Source organism: Carassius auratus, unplaced genomic scaffold (genome assembly GCF_003368295.1).
Source record: "Carassius auratus strain Wakin unplaced genomic scaffold, ASM336829v1 scaf_tig00005214, whole genome shotgun sequence".
Taxonomy (NCBI): Eukaryota; Metazoa; Chordata; class Actinopteri; order Cypriniformes; family Cyprinidae; genus Carassius; species Carassius auratus.
In genome coordinates, this window is record NW_020523638.1 from 2612326 (window position 1) to 2634507 (window position 22182).

The 22182-nt window shown below is 38.8% G+C and overlaps 2 protein-coding genes across 5 annotated transcripts; one reads left to right on the forward strand and one right to left on the reverse strand.

Moving 5' to 3' along the window:
* Positions 1-93: 93 nt before the first annotated feature.
* kdm2ba (lysine (K)-specific demethylase 2Ba) lies at positions 94-11505 on the forward strand. 3 transcript variants are annotated; one of them, XM_026244198.1, is made up of 10 exons: positions 94-283; positions 4912-5178; positions 5755-5898; positions 6173-6259; positions 6573-6890; positions 6972-7969; positions 9845-10008; positions 10114-10275; positions 10399-10617; positions 11209-11505. In XM_026244198.1, the coding sequence occupies exons 1-10, from the start codon at positions 227-229 to the stop codon at positions 11397-11399; spliced, it is 2607 nt and encodes an 868-aa protein (XP_026099983.1). In that variant the 5' UTR covers positions 94-226; the 3' UTR covers positions 11400-11505. The 3 variants fall into 3 exon arrangements, with proteins under 3 accessions (XP_026099983.1, XP_026099985.1, XP_026099984.1); XM_026244200.1 differs by having other exon boundaries at positions 6582-6890; XM_026244199.1 differs by having other exon boundaries at positions 97-283; positions 4915-5178.
* Positions 11506-13286: 1781 nt separating this feature from the next.
* rnf34a (ring finger protein 34a) lies at positions 13287-21416 on the reverse strand. 2 transcript variants are annotated; one of them, XM_026244201.1, is made up of 9 exons: positions 21282-21416; positions 19974-20192; positions 18154-18341; positions 17864-18065; positions 16584-16646; positions 16262-16463; positions 16045-16074; positions 15811-15852; positions 13287-14913 (listed from the first exon to the last, which is right to left on the reverse strand). In XM_026244201.1, the coding sequence occupies exons 1-9, from the start codon at positions 21285-21287 to the stop codon at positions 14729-14731; spliced, it is 1137 nt and encodes a 378-aa protein (XP_026099986.1). In that variant the 5' UTR covers positions 21288-21416; the 3' UTR covers positions 13287-14728. The 2 variants fall into 2 exon arrangements, with proteins under 2 accessions (XP_026099986.1, XP_026099987.1); XM_026244202.1 differs by lacking the exons at positions 15811-15852; positions 16045-16074.
* Between the last annotated feature and the right edge of the window lie 766 nt (positions 21417-22182).

A 22182-nucleotide genomic window follows, 5' to 3' on the forward strand; every position in this document is an offset into this window, starting at 1 on the left:
TTTCTGGTGCATATGCATGAGATAGCAGGCTGGTGTGTGCCTGTGCAGCTGCCTGTTCCAGACGGGAAAAGAGAGGGAGAGAAACAGGAGCGAGACATTGGGGAAGGTTAGAGGAAGAGGAATAGAGAAAGGAAATCGGGTGAGAAGACCGAGGGCGACTGTGATTAGGGGGGTTGTGATCATGTCTATGTTCTGTTTGTCTGGCTGGCTTTGAGATCAGACAGCCATGGCCATGTCACTGAGTGCCGACGATGAGGATTACGACTCGGATACAGCCGAACAGGTCAGTACACACACTCTCTCTCTCCTCATACACACCACACAAACAATTAGCCATCTTCTCAGGTTCCCTTCCTCGTAGTACCATGGCTCTCAAACAAGACATGCGTTTTCTGCTTTCTTTTAATCTTCCTCAACATCTTTCTTCTCTTTCTCTTTCTGAAACAGTACCTGGTTTTTGATTTATTGAAATAGTATAAGACCGGAGAGGTTTCAAGGCGAAATACAACAGGAGAGTGGCTCTTATTGTTTGTCTCTATTGAGCTTCGGCTATCAGTTGTGATTGGTTTGAGTCATGTGTGCCTCCTTCAGAAAGGCTTGTTCAAATAAAAAAAGCATGTTTCTGTTGCTTTACCTTTGTGTTTGGATGTGTTTATACCGGTTTGTTGTCTTTGTTTTGTTGGGAGAACTAAAATGTAGTAACTAGTAAGTTGTAAAATGTAGTAGCTAGACTTTTTGGGGTGTGATGTACTCTCACTTTCACACATGTTCGGGGTTGTTAAGAGTAAAAACTGTGTAAGGAGGACTGAAGTTCCTCAAAGCAACAGCATGACTGGACATGTGTTGCCCTTCAGTTTCCTTCTCTAGATGAATTGCTGCTTAAACAGTTTTTTTAGGATATATAACTTCATGCTTGTTTTTTTGAGGGGACAGAATCTACACTACACTGTGAAAATGACTTCTCGAAAGTTGTAAATAAAATATTATTGCAGTAGGCCTATGTTTGGCAATAAATTACTATTTCAGTTTTCTACTTTTTTTTTTTTTTTTGCATCCATTTGAAAGGTTAAGAAATAACCACGAACATTGGTAGGCTAGATGTAGGATTTTATCTAAGGGAGCATACCCTTATGCATATGCAGACTTTGGACATTTTTTGATTTACTAAGTTTTGTGCACACTTCATATTGGTGTGAGGTAGCATGCTCATATACAGGATGTGGATGTCACTGAACCAAGTAAGCCACATGTGCTTACTAACAACAGAAATAATGCATGCATTTCAAATCTCTTAAAACCTGTTGTGAAAAAAAACTGGATCCCACATCTTTAAAACAGTTTCTATGTTGAAGACCGGGGGAGGGGTGAAGCAAAGTGTGGGGGGAACAATAGGAGGACCAGGCTGCTCTCGGGCCCCCTGTCTGAGTTCATCTTGGGTAGTTAAGTCAAAAGGTATGTTTGGTAAGACTCTTTAGACTTGAGCAGAATTTCTGCAAAACTTTCTGCGACCAACTTGCACCCTTTGCAAAATCCAAGCAGGACAAACATTTCCCCTCACGTGAAATTCATGATCAAAATCAGATGAATTCAGTTGTAATGTCAAAAGTGTAGCAATGTTTGAAGCACTCGCACAGAAGTCTCTTTCAAACCAAGCAGCTTACTGTTGGTGAGTGTGGTAAATTCACATGACCAACTTAAACCCGCTGCAAAACCTGTGTGTGGAAATCTGGAAACCCGGAATTGCTTATTGCATGGACTCGAACAGCTTTGTGCAACATAAAGCTTTGTTCAATCCGTGTAAAAAAATTTCTTAGTGCTTTCATCTCCTAATATTTGTTTCACAGAGCACCTACAGTTTATCTCTAAAGGTCATCACTATTGTGCAGAGGCGGTGGTTAATTCTTCTAGATCACTAGTTGCAATGAAACCTTATGACTCATTGGCCTTTGACTTGTGTCATGGCGTGGGCACGATAAAGTGCCACAAATAAGACGTAAACTCTCACCCATAACCATAGGCAAACATATTCACACAGGAATTATGCTTCTATTGGTGTATACACGACATGACGTGTGGATGATCCTGTCTACAACATGAATGTTTTGGGATCATCATTCACGTTTGTGTGTAATGCGTTCAAGTCATGGCAGAATTGTATTTATTAATTTACTGCACATCAGTTTGCTTTAAAATTGGAGGCGTGTCTAACAATTATAGTCTTGAGCATTTTAAGTTGTATTATAAGATGGTACAGACTAGTTTGTGTCCATTTTGAGTACTGTCACTGAAGAATAATGGTAAAACATGGCAGAAAATTCATGAAAAGACAGGGTTGTGTGACCAAACTCAATTTCCCATGGCAAATGGCAGCACGAGAATGATAAAATACACATGTAAAGCATCATTTACACCTAAAGTGCATCTTTGCTTTTCATTTCGCTGCATTAGCGCTAAAAGGATTCCTGTCTTTGTCAGGAAGTGGGCAGTAAACAAAGGAACATGAAATTGTCCAGCATGTCCATTTTATCCAGGCTAAAATCACTTGAATGGACGTTACAGTGTAATTATTATTTCCAAACTCATGAGCCGGGCTTCAATGCAACTGCAACAGATGATGCATGTGGATTTTTCAGAGAAGAGAATATGTGTGGATTTAGTCTGGAAGACCGTGTTTCTAGGTGTTATTGCATGCTGATAGGAATAAGACCAGACTGATGTAACAAGATGTTTCTAGATGCAGTTTGTAGAACATTGGGATGTAATGATTTTTCATGACCCTTTAGCAAATCATTGATTTGGCTGTACATTACAGTCAACCTGCAGAAGACATTCTGTCTGTTTGTTTATCTGTTTTGCTGGTCTCGTAGGTGTCTGTAGATAGATCTCATACATTTAATGTCTATTGATAGTGCAGTGCATAATGGAAGAGTAAATGGCGAACTTCTGAATGAGCTGCTGTTGTACTGTGTTCAAAAGGTCTGATCTAGGATCGGCTTCATTGGTCCAAACAGTCATTTGTTTGAGCTGGAGATTACATCTTAGGTCCCCACACATGTGTAGCCTTTGGACAGCTGATGAATACTGGCTGTGATGCAGCATTTCTTTTTGAAACAACTCTCTCTCATATTGGGTTCCACACTCGGACAATGTGAATAGAGGTCACAGCTGTGATGCATCACTCCAAAGCACAAAACACCGTTGTGCTCTATATACAGTCAGCACTCTGCACTGCTCTGCAGCTCCCTGAATCTGTTATAATAAAACATAGTGCTAGGGAATGGTTGTGTTCTAGTTGTTTTTATTGTAAGGAGGTGATGCATGAAAGAAGACGGGATTTTGCAAGGGCAAGAATAGACCTACAACAGTATTTGATCTCAATGTCTAAAACATCTCATCAAGATGAATATAGCACCACTATAACACCCCCACCACTGATCTCAGATGAAATCCAACGGGAAACGAAATCATTAAAAAGAATCTGATGTTAAACCCAGTCGTCGACCACTTCCCCCTTTCTGAGCCAATTAAATGTGGAATAGAAGTATTTCTTCAATCCACCAGTCAGCAAGAACTGCTGTGTTGCCATGGTTACATTGCAGAAGGACAGACTTCCAGTACTGCACTGCAGTTTTGTGCATGCGTTGTAATGTATTCATTATCTGGGCTGGAAGGCAAGATAGGATTCTTCTGTAAAGGGTGATGATTATAACAATTGCATTGATGCTAATATAAGACATTAGTAATAATACACAAGGTCATGTTTTAGCATCACTGTACATTGTGAAAGAAAAAGCTGATGTGAAACAGAACTGGAATTACATTTTTTTTTTTTATGTGATTTGACCTTGTTGACAGTTTTATTTATAGATGTAGTAGATACTGCATCAGTTTATGTAGTAATGCTAGATTAGAGCCCTGAACTTTGCTTTCTAATAGCAAGTAGCCTTTATTTTAAACATTATTAAACCTCAAATGTATTGCTAACATGATCCCATATGTAACCAAATTTGCATTAGAATCCACTATTTCCGCTGCTTATTACTACATTAGAGAGCAATCACGATTATCCAAATAACAGAGCGGCATAATGAGGTTCTTAAAATAGATTATATTCCAAAAGCTGAGCTGCATAAGCAAAACAGGAGAGGTGCACAGACGAGGTAGAAGTGATGATGAACAATAGCAGTCGAATGTTGGAAATCTCAAGGGTGAAAGAATAAAGGATACGAGTATAGATTGTTTTGAAGCATAGTGTATGAATCAAGCAGTAGATTCATACAGGGATTGTAGGTGGGTAAACAGACAATAAGAGGGGCTGGTGAGAGCTTTGAACCATGGGGAGCTTTATAATGTACAGAATAAAGTCATTGCAGAAGAGCGCCTATGATACTCAACACTTAATTTTTTTTTAACCACTGATCAAATCACGTCAACCAGGTATTTGTGCCATTTTTTCTATCAAGCAAATGGTAGAAAAAGACCATGTGGGCTACAAGTATGCATTTTACATTTCCATTTTAATGGAAAGATTAAGCTAACAGCAGGTTTAGCTTATTAGCATCCACAAATACAGCAAAATTAGATGTTTACCATCAAATCTAATACAGAGACCACTTACAACAAAAATCTGAATCAAAATACTGACAAAAAAAACCCAAAAACATTTCCCTTCTATTTCCAGATGGATAGTTAAATGTAAAACACTACATTTAAACAGTAAATCAAAGAATCCTCAAAAATGTATGAATTTACTTTTGCATGTGGGAGATTCTCCTGTTTTAAGTCTCATATTAGCCTTTTAAATAGAGCTGGACAGTATTTTAATCTTTTTTGGGAAGCAATGTGTTCTATGTGTCTGTAATCCATTATTATATTATTTAATTTCCATTCTTCATTTTTTCCTCCCATTAGCAGCGGCTACCCAACAAACCCAAGCCCAAAATGGCTGCATCAACAGCAACAACCCCTGCAGCAACCACTTCTTCATCCACTGCAACAGCGGTCAAGCTACCGTCCAATCGGTCCTCCTCTGGAGCTCGCCGTAGACGCACACGATGTCGAAAATGCGAGGCATGTGTTCGGACGGAATGTGGCGAGTGTCACTTCTGTAAGGACATGAAGAAGTTTGGAGGACCTGGTCGAATGAAACAGTCTTGCATTATGAGACAATGTATAGCGGTAAGAAACTCAATTCCAACAGGCACCAAGATGTTTCATGAATCAAATGTCACTCAGCTAATACATAAAATTATTATAATCTTTTTTTTTTACATGAGAGACACCCATTTACAGAATCAAAAAAAACATATATTGTTGTAATCTAGTGATTTTAAATCAAAATAAAATGTAGAAGCAGTCTTTGTGAGGAGTTGACTTTAGCCAGTACTCAAGAGATGTTTACCTAAATTTAATTGAAATGAAGTAATTGGAATTCCTCCAGAATACACATTCACCACTTAATTCATAGAGGCTGATCAAATGTATGAGGAACCGGCAGTACTCCATGTAGATGTAGTTGATGGAAATTTATAACTACAGACATTTATACAACTGAGATTCATAATATATGATCGAACTGTACAACTAAAGGTTGTAATTCAGATGAATGGTCCATTTATTTTTAACAAACACCTTAAAAAGTGTTTACCCAAATATGTGTTTTTGTCATATTTTATTATATGTGCATTTTGTAACCACACATTTTCCAAATTCTTGATATTCTGGAAATTAAATTGTCGGCATGTGGTTCCACAGCCCGTGTTACCACATACAGCAGTTTGTGTGGTGTGCGGTGAAGCCGGTAAAGAAGACACACTTGATGATGAAGATGAAAAATTTAATGCCATGCTCATGGAGTGCTCCATCTGCAACGAGATTGTCCACCCAAACTGCCTCAAGGTCAGACTGACTTAACCCATCTTAACCACTAACACAAGAATTTATTTCTAAAGTAAATGCAAAGCAGTGTATACTGCGCTCTCTGTTGTTTTGTGTGAGCACAGGAGGAGGAAGTGATTGGGCTGAAGTACATGTTTGTGGGTGGCTCTGACAGTTTTTAACACCATTAAGTTCCTCTTAATTGTGTGGTGGTGTAGTTTTTTCAAATACTTAGCTAGAGTGTTTTCATAAATGATCTGTCTTCAGCTCTAAGTCCGGTCTCTTGCCTATATAGGTGAAGGATGCAGCTGGGGTAGTAAATGATGAGCTTCCTAACTGCTGGGAGTGTCCAAAATGCAATTACGCTGGGAAAACTGGAAAAGTGAGTATTTGGGGAACAGTGGTAGAATGGTTTGATGGCATTCAACAAAGATTTACAGTTGAACAGAGATACTATTTAAGAAAGTAGTGGAGACAAAGATGAAAATAAACATGTGTTGTGATCATTTTAATTTAGTTCAGTAACTGACAGGCAGTCAAGCTATTTTCCTTAATACAACCCCCTAAAATATTTAACAGTGAAATATGAAACATGTCATAAATAGGAAGTATATCATAGCAATCCATGCTTCGTGGACAATGCATAACATTCATAAGGTATAAAGATGTCTTTTGTATTTTCTTGCCACTCTCTGGCCTGCAAGCAAAAACGGGGCCCAGGCTTTAAGTACGCATCCAACCTGCCAGGCTCCCTGCTGAGGGAGCAGAAAGCAGGACGTGACGGAAGAGAGGAATTGGACCAGACATCCACAGGTTCTTCATCCATTAAAAGGAAGAGTGAAAGGGAGGAAACTCCCAGACTTAAGACTGAAGAGCTACCCTCTCGTCTTCCCCCACTCTTGAGCCCCAGCGGCCTGCCAAGGCCACGATCTGAAGTGCCCAACTTCTTGAGGAAGAAGAGGAAGTTATTTGATGATGACGAAGAAGAAGAGGAGGCTAGTGTTAAAAAGAAGGTAAAATTCACACAGACATTCATATTTGCATAAACAAATCTGCCGTAGCTTTTTCATTTAATAACTTTAACATCTGTTTAGCCAAAGAAATCCTGGAGGCCTGAAGAGGCTTTGATTCCCAAACTCTCTCACATGAAAACAGAAGAGGAGGAAGACAACTCTGATGAGGAGGAAGAGAGGCAGGAGAAGCGAGAACTGCCTCGTCGTTCTTTTAAGAAAGACTACAGCACAGTAAGAAAAGAGGAGGTGCATGAGGAAGAGAGGAGGGAGGAGAGGGATCCACCTTTCAGATCCCTCAAGGAGTTCAACTCCCTACGGAAAGAGGAAGACCAAGAAGATGAAAAGGAGGATGATGATGAGGATGAGGAGGAGGACAATAATGGCAAACGAGGCAGGGATAGTAGCCTTGCACTGAAGAACATGTCCTTAGAGAGTGATGCATCACAGTGCAGCTCCCCAAGAGCAGGGCCAAGCAGCGAAGGTAGTGAGACGCAAGAGAAGGCACCACGTGCTCGGGCGAAGCGACACCGGCGCAAGCCCCCTAACCGCCAGCTCAGCACAGAACTCAGCAAACAGCTCAACATGGAGATCCGTCGCACAGAGCATTCACTGGCCAATGAGAACCAGCAGCCACTCAAGAGCGAACCAGAGGACAGCGAAAACGAAGAACCAAAGAGAGGTTTACGGAACGGAACTACAGGGAATGGAGGAGGAGGTGGAGGAGTAGAAAGAGGAGGAGGTGGAGAGGGAGGAGGCGAGCGCCCACACTTACGAGCAAGAGAGATGAATGGGACATCTTGGGAGCTGCGACACTTCTACCCACCTCAGATTACCCCGCTTGGTCTGAATCGCAGTTCGCCTACAGTAAGACCAATTCCTGCACGTTCACCTCCCAAGTGTGTTCAAATGGAGCGTCATGTGATCCGGCCACCACCAATCTGCCCTCCACCTGATAGACTACCACTAGCTGATGGCCGAAATCACATTGCTCCCAGAGAAGCATGGTTGGCTATTTTCGGTCACTTGAGTCATCGTGAACTTTGTGTGTGTATGCGAGTGTGCCGAACATGGAATCGCTGGTAAGAAAGACCTTAAGACTAGTTTATCTGTTCACATTTCAAACTTGAGACTTCTCACCTGTGACTTTGTCCCAGATGTCACCCTCAATCCTTGAGGTCCATTTAAATTGGTTTACACCAGGGTTGCAGAACTCAGTTCCTGGAGGGCCACAGCCCTGAAGAGTTTGGCTTCAACTCTAACTATTCACACCTGATGCAGCCAATCAGGTCCTTCAAGCTTATTTAAAAACTACATTGTATTTGTTTGAGCAAGGTTAGAACTAAACTGAGGAATTGAGTTCTGCACCCCTGGTTTACACTTTTTTCCTGGAGCGCTCCCAACACTGCACATTTTGCGTGTATCCTTAATCAAAAACATCAGCCCATTAGTAGAATCTCCAAGACACCCCTGTCCAATCTTGATACTTGGGGGCCGGTGTCCTGCAGACTTTAGCTCTAATGTGCCTCAACACACCTTTCTAGAAGTTTCTAGTATGCGTAGTAATGGCTGATTTATACTTATGTGTCGTACCTATGCCGTAGGCTATGCATCAGTTTTTGTTTATACATCTGCATCGTTGTCCACGTCAACGTGTAGTACACATGCAGTCTGCAGTGTCCACAGACATGTTGCTGGTGTAACCTTCAGTACCAAGACAAAAGCCGAAGAAGAAGCGTCAGAGAAGCATTACAGCCATGATGGCAGCAAAGAAATATCAAATCGTTAAAATCATTATTTAAAACTGCAAAAGAAGACAACAACGGAACAGGAGAAGATGGCATTTTTTTTCAATCTCCACAAGGACTTGTAAAACAGCAGATCAAAATTGTTTGTCCCGGACAACTACTGATGTATAATGATATGTAGTATAATAAATGATAAGAAACTTGTTCTTTGCTTTGTTTTATTTTTATATAAGAAGGTGTAACATTAAAATATATTGACGTGCACATAAACACAAATCTCAAGTACATGTGGAGGGAGGGATTCTTGCAGACCAATCACATCGCTTGAGGTCAGTGTAGAATTGACATGCTGTTAGATTTTTGGGGTGGATGTCAGGCTACAGTGTAAGGGAATGCGTCTATGCGTAGGCTACGGCGTAGGTCCGACTCAGGAGTATAAATCAGCCTTAACACTTTGATTAGCTGATTCAGGTGTGTTTAATTGGAGTAGGAGCTATACTCTGCAGGACAGTGGCCCACCAGAACCAGGATTGGACACCACTCCTCCAAGACATGAAATGAGTGTGTAAGAAAAAGGAGACATTAAAATTTGTAGTGTTGGGGTTACTCCAGGAACAGGGTTAAAAAACCCATTAGAGTAGTACAGTGTTTTCCAACCCTGTTCCTGGAGGCACACCAACAGTGCACATTTTCAAACTCTTCCGTATCAAACACAACTCATCATCCCATTAATACGGACTCTAAGACCTAAAATGGATCGGTCAATTAAGGTTGACATCCAAAATGTGAACAGGATTTGGGAAATACTGTGCTTATAGACTTGTGAAGTCCCCTTTTCAACCATGAAACGACAAATTGGACACCATACCACAGGGGTGCCCAGTCCTTCTATTAAAGGACCACATTCTTGCAGAGTTTACCTTTAAACACACCTCAACCTGCTAATGAAAGATTTGAGGACTACTAAAAACGTCCAGGCAGTAGTGTTGGAGCAAACTAGAGCCAAACTCGGCAGGTATTTGTTCCTCCAGCAGCAAGATTGGACACATTTACACTACAGATTTAATGGACATGCACAAACAATGGCCAAGAGACTTGAAGTGCCATTTTGGGACAAGGCCTATATGTGTTTATTACAATGAAGTTTTATTGTTGGTTCACTGTTACAGATGTGGATTTGTGGGTTTTAATTTAGTATCTTGTGTTTAGGTGCTGTGACAAGAGATTATGGACTCATATCGATTTGAAGCGTTGTAAGTCCATCACCCCACTGATGCTAAGTGGGATAATTCGCAGACAGCCCATCACTCTGGACCTGAGCTGGACCAATATCTCTAAAAAGCAATTAAGCTGGCTTATTAACCGATTACCAGGTTAGTGTTCATGAGAGCCAGTATGTGGATCCACATCATCTGAATCCATGTAGGTGTCTCTAAGCATACATCTAATCTACATCTAAACTCTGTGTTTGTTTGCAGGGCTGAGGGTACTTCTTCTATCAGGCTGTTCGTGGGTGGCTGTTTCAGCTCTCTGCACGTCCAGCTGTCCTCTGTTACGTACTCTAGACCTGCAGTGGGTGGAGGGACTCAAAGACCCCCAGATGAGGGACCTGCTGTCCCTTCCTACTGACAATAGACCAGGTAATATACAATACTCCAGACAGATTGATATGCAAGTCCCATGTCACTGAACTTAGAGCTGAATTAATACAAGACAGTTACTTATTCATATGGTGTTTTCCTTACTTGGGCTTTCTCTAACAGGTCAGATGGACATGCGCAGCAAACTACGGAATGTTATTGACCTGCGTCTGGCTGGTTTGGACATTACAGACAGCTCTCTGCGACTCATCATTAAAAATATGCCTCTACTCTCCCATCTGGACTTGAGCTACTGCAACCATATCAATGACCAGTCAGTAAACCTGCTGACTGCTGCAGGGACCACCACTAGAGACTCCTTAACTGATGTCAACCTTTCTGGTAATTGTTTTAAAATCTGGTCAAAAATGCCATTTGCAATACTACAACAAATGCTTTTAAACAGATAAAATGAGTCAATATCCCTTTTTCACAAAAAACTGTGCTGGTGCCGAAGCAAAATCAGTACCCAACCAGTACCCAATCTTGGCCCATTAAACCTTCTGGTCTCAAACCAGATACATCAGGGGCTTGTGGGCAGGAAAATTTCATCACCACTTAAAAGTTTCCAAAACAAGTCAGCCTGGCTAGACTGACACACAAAAAAATTGCTTTCATTTTAATCAGGGAACTGGCAATACAATAAGCATCCAATGTGAACAGTTTACATAATTTGGTTTTTAAGTCAGTGTTATTGTGGGCTAGTTCAGAGAGAGACCTGTAGATCCCCAGACATTTCAGTGAAAATGTCTGGATTCGAGCTATGAAACAGTTACATTTAGACCTGTTTACCACAGCAATTTCTGGGGTTTACCTAGGACTAATAAATGATTTAAAACTTTCCTTTTTGAAGGGTTCATTGAGTCTAATGCTTAAAACCATTAATTCCCCCTCACTGATTATTGATCTCTTCTTTCTTAATACTCTCTTTAGTGTGTAACAGGGTCACTGATCAGTCGCTGAGCTACTTCAAACGCTGTGGAAGCATCTGCCACATTGACCTGCGATTTTGCAAGCAGGTGAGCCGACAGGCATGTGAGCGCTTCATTGCAGAGATGTCAGTCATCGTTCCTTTCCAACTGCAAGAGGATAAACTGCTCCAAAAACTTCACAGCACCCCCTAGTGTCTGGGAGGGACTGAACACCATCTAAAATGATACCATGTATCAGTTGCACTTGTGTTTGGACTAAAACTGGATTCACACATTTGAAGAAGAAAAAAAAAAAAAAGCACTGCAACATGTATGTGGACAAAAGCGTTTTGTCAGCACCTTCTAAACGGGAAAGAAGAGCAGACATACTGTACTCAAATGCAAATAATTCTGCTCATTCAAAATGGTGTTCTCTAAAGATGGACTTTAATCAGCAAATTCTGTTCATCTTTAAGAGGAGATTATACCAAGAGATTGTATTTAATACGTGGTGTGGTAAAAAGCAGAGAAGGCAATGGACATATATACATACAAACCATCCACATACTCACTGGATACTACAAACACTTAATCCATGAGTAAGCATGATTGTACATTGTTATTCAAAACCCTTCAAATGTTGGTGTTTTTTGTACAAAAGATTCAATTCAGATTTCTGTGCTGTATTTGGTTCAGTACTGGGTATATGTATTGTTCTCTATTTTTCTTTCTTTTTAATATAATGGAATTTTTAAATATCTCTCCATTTTATGTCATCAGTATTGGAATGTTCCAATCTGATCCGCATTTTTCAGACATTTTGGAGTTTTGACTGCTTTGAATTTCAAGTACTTGCTGTTCTAATCTCAAAGCAGATGTAGAAGTGAAATGTTGTTATTTCGAGGTCTATTTATAAAACAGTGCCATATTCCATCTATGTTGTTTTACACCATTTTAACAGGCAAAACTTCAGCTATCAGTATATTTCATTGCTATGACTCTGTAGAGCGTGGTTCTGCATGTGTTAGACCAAACAAATTGCTGATTACGTATTCCAGCTAGCTCAGTAATTTTGTTTATTTCAACACAGTCATGTATTTTTTTCTATAAGGTCAAAAAAAAAAGAATTGCAGTATTTGTCTATGAACGTAATCATGTGCTTTTTTTTTTTTATTCCTTCCATAGTGATTATTATTGTTAAATGGTACTTGTGATGATGACAGATGATTTTAATAGTGTGTATTATTATGAGTTTGTCTCAGGATGGTGACTATTAGAAAGAGGGAGCGTGCCATCTGATCTAAGCCACCATACTTATACCACTATAAATTAAGGCATTGTGCGCGATCTAAAACATTCGAATGTACATTTGGCTATTTATATTTGTATGTAATTAAAAAAAATTATAATAATTTACTGTGTGACATTTGAAAAGTGAAGTTATTTTCCAAACAAACAGAAAATACACAGTAATATGTACATTTACCTGCAATAAGAAATTTAAAATGTTACTTAAAGTAGGGAACATTTTTAATCTGAAGAGACATTGGCAATGTGTTCTACTTTCATAATCTTACACAAATTAAAGTGGAAAAATGTTCAAACAAAACTTTTCTTTCATATTGACTTAATTAAAAAGTACAATTTGACATTTAGAAAAGAATACCCCTGAAATAAACAGGTCAGAGAGAAGAAGAAAAAAAATCACTGAGATGGAAAAAAGATCACTTCATTGTGTCGGTAACTGTTGAAACAACTTTTGCTTTAATTACAGCCTTTACTCTGCTGGGATATGTCCCTGTCTCTACTAACTTTGCACATGTAGACTGCAATATTTGCCCACTCTTCTTCTGCAGAACTGCTCAAGTTCAGTTTAATTTGATGGTGACCGTTTGTGGACTGAAGTCTTCAAGTCATTCCACAGATTTTCAATGGGGTTTGAGTCTGGGCTCTGACTAGACCATGCAAGGATATTCACCTTTTTCTCCTTTAAACACTTGAACATTCTCATTTAAGGGCTGCAGAGCAAAATGTGATTATTTTAAAGGGGGTGATGCTTTTCTATACCCACTGTAAGAATCACAATGCAGTACAATCCAGTACAAATCTTTCTTAACACTTTTATTTAAGTATTACAAGGGTAACTAAGTGCATACATACTGCTTTAGCTTTTTTGTTAATTCCATACTAAAGAAACATAGCAATGGACCAAAAGCAACACATTTGAAGTTTTTGCTTAAAAAAAATAAACTTATCTGAATAGGCATATACACAGGAAATTAAACAAAGATGTAAAGAATCTGAATATACACCAAAACTATACACAAGTCCCTTATAATCTAAAATGCAATGCAAAAGAAGAGGTGACTGAGTGAAGCATTTGTGCAGCTGATGCTCGTCAATGCAATGCAATGTGCCATCATGCAACTTTTAATCATATTTATCACACAAGTAAGTTATGGCTACAAAATATGTGTAGATCACTTGTGCGGCATCACTCTCAAGTGACATCCTTATTTTTATTTTAGGGTTTTCAGATCTAAACAAGTGCTAACAATAATGGGAAAGTCGTAGAGCATCGAAGACAGAAATGCACTTTTGGCACCTAAATCTCTTCTTTTACACGGTTCATAATTTTGATTGTTATTGTTCGTTTGCACATATATAAAATTCACATTTTCTAATTTTACTGACTCACAGTTACAGTGTGCCCATTTATGGTCCTACTTTATCCCTTCTGATTTCTCACCACTGACACTGTTTTAACAACAGGTTTCTCGGCTGGTTTTCCAGTCACATACTCAAAAGTCGCATTACCCCAAGGAACATTAGTGACTGAAAAACCAGCTACTGTTTTTAGACTTTTGACAAAGAAAGGAGATCATATGATTTATAAAAAATTTTAAAAAATAGCTGAATCCGGAGAAGAATGACCTGTTGTGTACCACAGAAAAATGTCTTTAAGCGACTTATGAAATCATTTGATGATGCCAGTGTCAAATTATCAGGAGTTACACTGTTACTTGTAGGAACTCCAAAACAGATACTTTATCAAACAAAAATCTAAGAAGCTACACAATTCAAACAGGAAACAAAAGCCCATTCACAGATGTTGCAACAAAAATCGAAATAAAAAACAATGGGAACATTCAGATCCTTCCATCCTCAGTGATGGCGCATGATGAAACACTTGAGTAATTCTCATTCTTCAGTTCGATTCTTGACTTTTTTCTCGCAGTGCTTGCATGTGACAGGTGATCAGAATGTCTTCAAAGCTGTAGGACATCAAGTCAAGGCCATGAGGTATTGCTGCAAACAATTGCATATTATTACAGAGCCTCTTTGAGGAGCTTGTGGAATGCTTTTACTGAAGCATTTATTGACAAAGCCATTGCGGACCACTGTCTGAAGGCTTCCTGAAAAATCATGAAAAATTAAGCAGAGAATACGATCTTCCTCATTGATCCGATGTAAAGACAGTGTCCAGATGTCCTCACCGAGTCTCAAATGCACAGGATGAGCAGGATGTTCTCCCAGCAGTATTAAGACTTGAAAACATGCACTGCCCTGATAACGTATTGTCTGCAGATGGGGCATTCGCTCATGCGCTTCCCGCACTTAGTGCAGGTGACCATGTGACCGCACTCCAGCAGCACACAGTCAATAATCGCGTCCATACAGATGCGACACAAGTTGTCGTCATTTGATAACTGGGTCTTGCAACCATCTGCAATGAGAGAAAGGGAGGTGGGGGGGGGGATTGGGCCATTATTAGAGGTGCCAATCTCTTTTTAAGGACAGGATTTTGAGTAAAGCCCAAAGTATAAAAAAGATGAAAAAAAAAAACAATAGAGGCCCATGTTGACGAATGCTTGTGTGAGGGGCAAAAAAAAAAAAAAAAAACCCTGCAACTAGTATAAATGTGGCAAACATATTTATCATTCTTAACTTTGAGAGAAAACGCACTGACACTGGACAAGGCTGAATCTTTGTAGTGCATATATCGAGCGCTTGTGTTTATGCACACTATCAAATGGAGTACTTTGAGCTTTTGAGCATTTGCACATAAAAAAAAAAAAAACCTGTGTAATTTGAACCAATCACAAGGAGAGATGACCACAACTCAAACTGAATGCCTACTAGTTTATTTTTGGAACAAAAATACTCCTTCAAACGTACAACTTAATTTTTGAAACTTTGTCCATGTTAAGCATGGGAATCCAACTCTTTAACAGTGTAAAAAAACTCAGTATGCATGAAATAGCATTTCACCCCCCCTTTAATATATTTTGTTACATTACACAAACGCTCTTGCATTTTGCAGTTTACTTGAACCCTAGTTATAATAATACTTGATGAAGGGCACCGATGGAATGGGATAATGAGGGTAAAACGTCACACAAGATACATTTTGATGACTCTTAACCCTACCAGTAAAATGATTATTAATCATATATTGAGGTATAAACAATGTCACTACACATTTTCCTTTCCTTTTTTCTTTGAGAGTACATGCTATCTGGCAGCGGCCATGCAGGGAGGGGGTTAAAGTGCAATGACATCACAAAATGCTATGCACTGGTGGGTGTGACCAAGAAACATTTCCACCAATTCCAAGCCTTACCTCCCATTCTGCCATTGAAGACTGGAGGGGGATAAGCTACCACTTAAGTGGGAGGAGCAAAGTACATCACAGCTATTAGACTCCACTATGAGTTCAATAATCAAACAATCTATTAAATTTATTGTAAAAATCTAAGCTGATCATTAATCAAATCAACTCCTACACCTAAAAAGAGCTATTTTCACTTTTTGTATAAACTTCATGAAGTCAGTCAGACGTGAAGCAATTTCCTACCTGCAGTGAAGGGGTTGCTCACATTTTCCACTGATAGACAATTTAAAAATGTAAAAAATATAATAAAAAATTAATAAGTAGGAACAATACATTTTTTATATATATTTTTAAAATAAATTGTAAACTTATGTTCCCAATTTACCTACAATTGGCAGATAATCTTAGATGGTGTGTTGCTGTATATAAGGCACAGTGTTAGTGCTGCATTAAAACTCACTAGATTTGCGATTGTCCTCGTTCTCCCGGTAAAGCCTCCTGACGCGCTCCACCAGCTCCCACTTCTCACAGCAGCCAGAGAAGTTCACAAAGTTTCTAGCCAGGATCTCCTTTAGCTGCCGTACGCTCAGCTGCTCCACATCATCAAGAGAGGACAGGCCTGACAGAGAAGCTCGGGCCCGCCGCCTCGTCTGAGGACTAACCTGATGGTAAAACCACATTCTACTCATATGATCAAGGTCATTAATGAAACTGTCATATTCAAAAATTTCTAGAAATGACCATGACATTCCTTTCGATTTTCACTAAGTGACTTAACTCACCTCAGGTGTGTGTTCTGTCTGCTCAAGGTTAAGGAGAGAGACTGAAGGGGAGTCCTCAATATCCTATCAGCAAGTAATGTTAACACAGAAAGAATATAATTACCCCTACATGCTAAGCCCTTACATCTTTAGAAAGGATACCTGCCACAAGTAAACAAGGTAGGCAAAGTATCCTTCAGTCTGGAATCATTTCAACTCTTTTGTTAATAGATGGATAAATGGAATGAAACACACTACCAAAGCCACAACTGTGCAAACAAGTTCTGAACTTCTGTCACATGCCTTTTGAAAACTAACTAGCATTACATTTCTGCTGCCTGGATCAGCTGAGGAACGGCCCATGTTTGACATGAAATACTAGTGTACTGCTCTTGAAGAGTATATACGACTACTTAGTAGGACGTTGGGAATATAACAGTAAGTACTATGTTTCAAACAATACTATGCTATTATGGTCACATGGTTCCAACATACTGCACGTTTAATTTAGTGGTGTATAGTTATCATCTTTGGGGGAAAATAACATTATTTAGCATTTTTAATTAAACTGTATAATGTTTTAGTTATTTGACACACACAGGAAGTTTGAGTCAAGTGTATAATATTTGTATTCGGGAATGTGTGTAAATGTGTTGCTTCAAACTAGGGCTAGGTGATATGTGAAAAAAAATATTTAATCAATAATCACCATGCAGAATATCTAATATCTAATTATGTTGTCTACCCGCACTGCTCACACCAACTGCATTTTTTATCAAATCAATTTTTGAAATGAATTTTCGTTTTGGGAGGAAAATTGTTTAAGAAAATCTAATAGAACATGATTTTATGTTCACAATGAAGATAGACATTCTTATGCGATTATAAAAATAATAAATAGTACGTTGAATGCACAGAGGCATTATCATTTTTTTTTTCATGAGGTCCAATGTTTGTCGTTCTTTTTGCAATAATTGCCAAGTTAGACATTTAATTTTGTCCTACAGGACAAGTTTCATATCCTTATTCTAACATTTCTAAACTTGCAGTCAAGCTATAATCCATACTGAATATTTAATTTAATGGAGAGGTCCACACTAGAAATTCTGACGGCACATAATTCAACAAATATAAAAAAATAGGTGCAGTTATACAGAAGTCAGATTTTTTTTTTTTACTATTACTATATAATTTTTGCTATACAAGTACACCTTTTACTATACAAGACTACATATTGAAATATTTAATATTTTTTTAAATTAGAGAAATCAATGCCTATTCCAACTGTATACAGGATGCACCTGATTGGTGGACTCTGAGCTGTTGCTCCTACTGATTGGTTCTCTTGGAGTTGGAGAGAGTGCTGAGAGAGGGGAGGTGGGCTCTTCAGTTGAAGGCGGTGGGCTATACAGGGGGTGTGTCTGCAGAGAGGGTGTGTCTGGATCATCCTCACTTTCTGCGCCTTGATGGGAAAGCACCAAGTCCACCAGGTCCTCCTTCTCTCTGCGAAAGCATTCAAACAACTCTAACAATAGTCATAATATACCCGATCATTATAAATACTCACTTTCTAATGTCGGTGCAAAAGTACCTGCATGTATCCGTGTTAATGTTGTGTAATGTAAGGTATTGCCGCAAGTCTTTAACACGCAGACGCATGAGCTGTGGACGCCGGAATGCAGTGCCCTTCAGCAGATGACAAGTTGTGCATCTGCGCAGGTTTTCCTGTAGTACCGAGCACAGCGAACAAAAACTCTTCTTACAGTCACAACAGATATGCTACGATGGAGAAAAAGAGAGATTCTGTGCTGAATCAAAAGGACAAAAAGCAGTGTAAACCAACATTATTTAAAAGGAAATACATTTAAAAAGTACAAACCCAATTCCAAAAAAAGTTGTCTCACTGTACAAGTTGTTAATAAAAGCAGAATGCAATGATGTGGAAGTTTCAAATTTCAATATTTTATTCAAAATACAACATAGATGACATATCAAATGTTTAATCTGAGAAAATGTATCATTTTAAGGAAAAAAATAAATTGATTTTAAATATCATGGCATCAACACACAAAAAAGTTCGGGACAAGGCCATGTTTACCACCTTATGTTGTTCTAGAACTTGGATATACCTTTAAGCATTGATGGTGCCTTTCCAGATGTGTAAGCTGCCCATGCCACACACACTCAACCCCATACCATCAGAGATGCAGCCTTCTGAACTGAGCGCTGATAACAACTTGGGTTGTCCTTGTCCTCTTTAGTCCCGATGACATGGCCGTCCCAGTTGTCTGACCACAGAACATTTTTCCACTTTGCCACGGTCCATTTTAAATGAGCCTTGGCCCAGAGAAAACCCCTGTGCTTCTGGATCATGTTAAGGTATGGCTTCTTTTTGACCTTTTGAGTTTTAGCCGGCTAACGGCGAATGACACGGTGGATTGTGTTCACCAACAATGTTTTCTGGAAGTATTCCTGAGCCCATGTTGTGATTTCCATTACAGCATGATTCCTGTATGTGATGCAGTGCCGTCTAAAAGCCCGAAGATCACAGGCATCCAGTATGGTTTTCCAGCCTTGACCCTTACGCACAGAGATTGCTCCAGATTCTCTGAATCTTTGGATGATATTATGCACTGCAGATGATGATAACTTCAAACTCTTTGCAATTTTTCTCTGAGAAACTCCCTTCTGATAATACTCCACTATTTTTCACTGCAGCATTGGGTGAATTGGTGATCCTCTGCCCATCTTGACTTCTGAGAGACACTGCCACTCTGAGAGGCTCTTTTTATACCCAGTCATGTTGCCAATTGACCTAATAAGTTGCAAATTGGTCCTCCAGATGTTCCTTATATGTACATTTAACTTTTCCAGCCTCTTATTGTTACCTGTCCCAAATTTTTGGTTATGTGCAGCTCTCATGAAATCCAAAATGAGCCAATATTTGGCATGACATTTCAAAATGTCTCACTTTCAACAGTTGTGATTGTGAATTTTGGAATCGGGTTTGTACTAAACTACAACTTCATCATTACAATTGTGTAATTGTGTAGTATACATTTAAAATACAGTACATGACATACAATTGAAACTACAAGATTTTAATTTTAATAGTAAAATGTAGTTTAATGTCAGCAGTACTTCAATAACAGAAGTAATCATAAAGCACTCAAAAAAAATCACTCTCTTTCAAACTGTGTTTGATATAAATGCTATTTAGAATACATTTTCATTTAATTGAAAATAACATTCAGTTAAGTGTGCAAAGAGATTCAGTTCACACTTAAATATTTTCCTTTAAGTATATTATGTCCTTTCGAAGTACACTTTTTAAGATTATTATCGAGTATTATGATACTGTTAATAAATGTTCTTGTGTTTAATATGCAGAACAAATGCAGGTCTACCTACCCTCCTCCTAAAGACAGAGAAGGCTTGTCCACAGGCCTGACACACCAGGTCGGTGCTGCTGGAGTTGCTGGGCGGGTATGTGGAGTATCCTGCAGTGGGAGCGAAACGAAACGGCCCCGCACCTGCCCCAAAACCTGGCTGCTGCCCTCTCACGGCTCCGGTACCCATCACCTCATTCAGAAGGCCACAGCATGATGCCCACATGGACGAGGCCCCTGCCTGCACAGAAAACAAAGACAAAATAGTGTTCAAATTATACTTTTTCTGAATAATTACTTCAAAATCTTATGATACACAGTTAAAAAAGATACTGTTAATTAACCGGAATAGAAATATTCAAGATTCCGCAAAGCTAAAGATGCATAATTATGTCAGATCCATGTTTACACTCTGCCCTGACGCATTGAAAAAGTTGTACATTTTTGTCATTAATGCATTTTTTCCTCATAATTTATTCATGAAAATAAATCACTGTGTAATCAAAATTGACCACTTTTCTTTTTATTGATTATTGCAGTGTTTACTGAATAAAGGTTTCAATTAAATCAGTCTAAATTTAACTGGTCTATTCATTTGTGTGTGAACAACACATATCCACAATACATATTACTGCATTTTTGTATTGCAATATATTGTGACAATATATTGTTAAACCTGTAATTAAGACTCCAAGTCATAAAAACTATAATTATGAGTGTATGTGCACGATAACAGTAGTAAGACTGAACCCCTGTGCATTATTATCCCACATTGAGTCATTCAGAATGTCCTGCCCTGAAATAGTTCCCATTGACTGGGATCAATCCCATTAGAGACAGAAGGGAACAGGACTAAGCCATAACAAGAGATTAGTGTGCTTTAAATGACTTCTGACTGCAGCCAGGGCTCTTAGTGACACTCAACAGAGGGTATTAACCATGGTGTTTTTATTTTCATAGGGAGCCAACAGCATAATCGACTCCCAAATGTCATTGTGTGGCACTGTTTCTGGGTCTCAGCTCCCAACAAATGAAACATGAGAGCAGAAGAGTTAAAAACAAACAAACACATTAGTGATCACTGATAACCAGCACAAAAATGATATCAGCTGCTAGATGCTGACTGACATACATATATTTAAGATATGTTATCAGTGCAGTGCACAAAAATCACACCCAACGCAAACATGCATGAAATGCTCAACTGGAAATCAGTTGTTAGTTGTCTAGCTGATAGCAAAGGCAGCAGATTATTAATGCTAGCATGATAACACAGCCAACATAGAAAAAAAGTTCAAAACTAAACGAGTATGATGAGAAATGACTGTACCTTCATAGCACCTCCAGGACACCGCGGGGAGTCACGCAGCTGTGTGTAAAGGCAGTCTGGCCATTCCTCGTAAACGGCTATCTCTTCATTTTCAGCCGCTGTCTACAGCCGCACCACTATCACTAACCAACTGTAATGAAGCGTTTTCAGCCAATCACAGCGCTGGATACCCCGTGACGCAAAACCAAATAGCCAATCATCTCTTACCTCCAACAGTGCAGCGGAAGTTCGTGAATTCGGATGAGAGTTTTTTTATATAATATTTGTATTACACTTAATGTAATAGAATTGCTTTGTTTTTATGTGGTTTCATAATTGTAGCCTGATTGTTTGATCCCAGGCTAAATTATTTTGCCTGTCAGAGCCATTTCACTCCGGTATTATTATCCTAAAAGTTCTCTCAGAGTCAAAATAGTTTTAGTGAAATAAATGTGTTGCCAAACTGTAAGATGGAGTTGTTTTTGAACCTCTTTTATGTGAACACTCTTTTATGTGTTTGTGGACAGATCAGAAAATATCCCAAGATATATATTGTCAAGTCCCTATCAGGTTCAGTGTGAATCCAAACTAGCAGCGCTGCTAATAATCTCTGGTGATGAACTGGCCTATGAGAGACATTACATAGAAATTATTTAATTTTGTTAGTGTGTAAATGCGCTACGAATTTACAGGTGCTGATCATATAATTATAATATCATCAAAAAGTTTATTTCACTAATTCAATTGAAAAAAGTGAAATTTGTATATTCATTCATAACACACAGACTGATATATTTCAAATGTTTATTTCTTTTAATTTTGATGATTATAACTGACAACTAAGGAAAATCCCAAATTCAGTATCTCAGAAAATTAGAATATAACTTAAGACCAGTACAAAGAAATTAATTTTAAGAAATCT

Coding starts and splice junctions, on each gene's coding strand:
- kdm2ba (XM_026244198.1), top strand. CDS start 227: ATGGCCATGTCACTGAGTGCCGACGATGAGGATTACGACTCGGATACA. Junction 6,260..6,572: donor ACGCTGGGAAAACTGGAAAA/GTGAGTATTTGG, acceptor TGCCACTCTCTG/GCCTGCAAGCAAAAACGGGG. Junction 7,970..9,844: donor TGCCGAACATGGAATCGCTG/GTAAGAAAGACC, acceptor TCTTGTGTTTAG/GTGCTGTGACAAGAGATTAT.
- rnf34a (XM_026244201.1), bottom strand. Junction 16,647..17,863: donor GCTCAGAGTCCACCAATCAG/GTGCATCCTGTA, acceptor ACTTGCTGATAG/GATATTGAGGACTCCCCTTC. Junction 15,853..16,044: donor GAGCAACCCCTTCACTGCAG/GTAGGAAATTGC, acceptor CTCCCACTTAAG/TGGTAGCTTATCCCCCTCCA.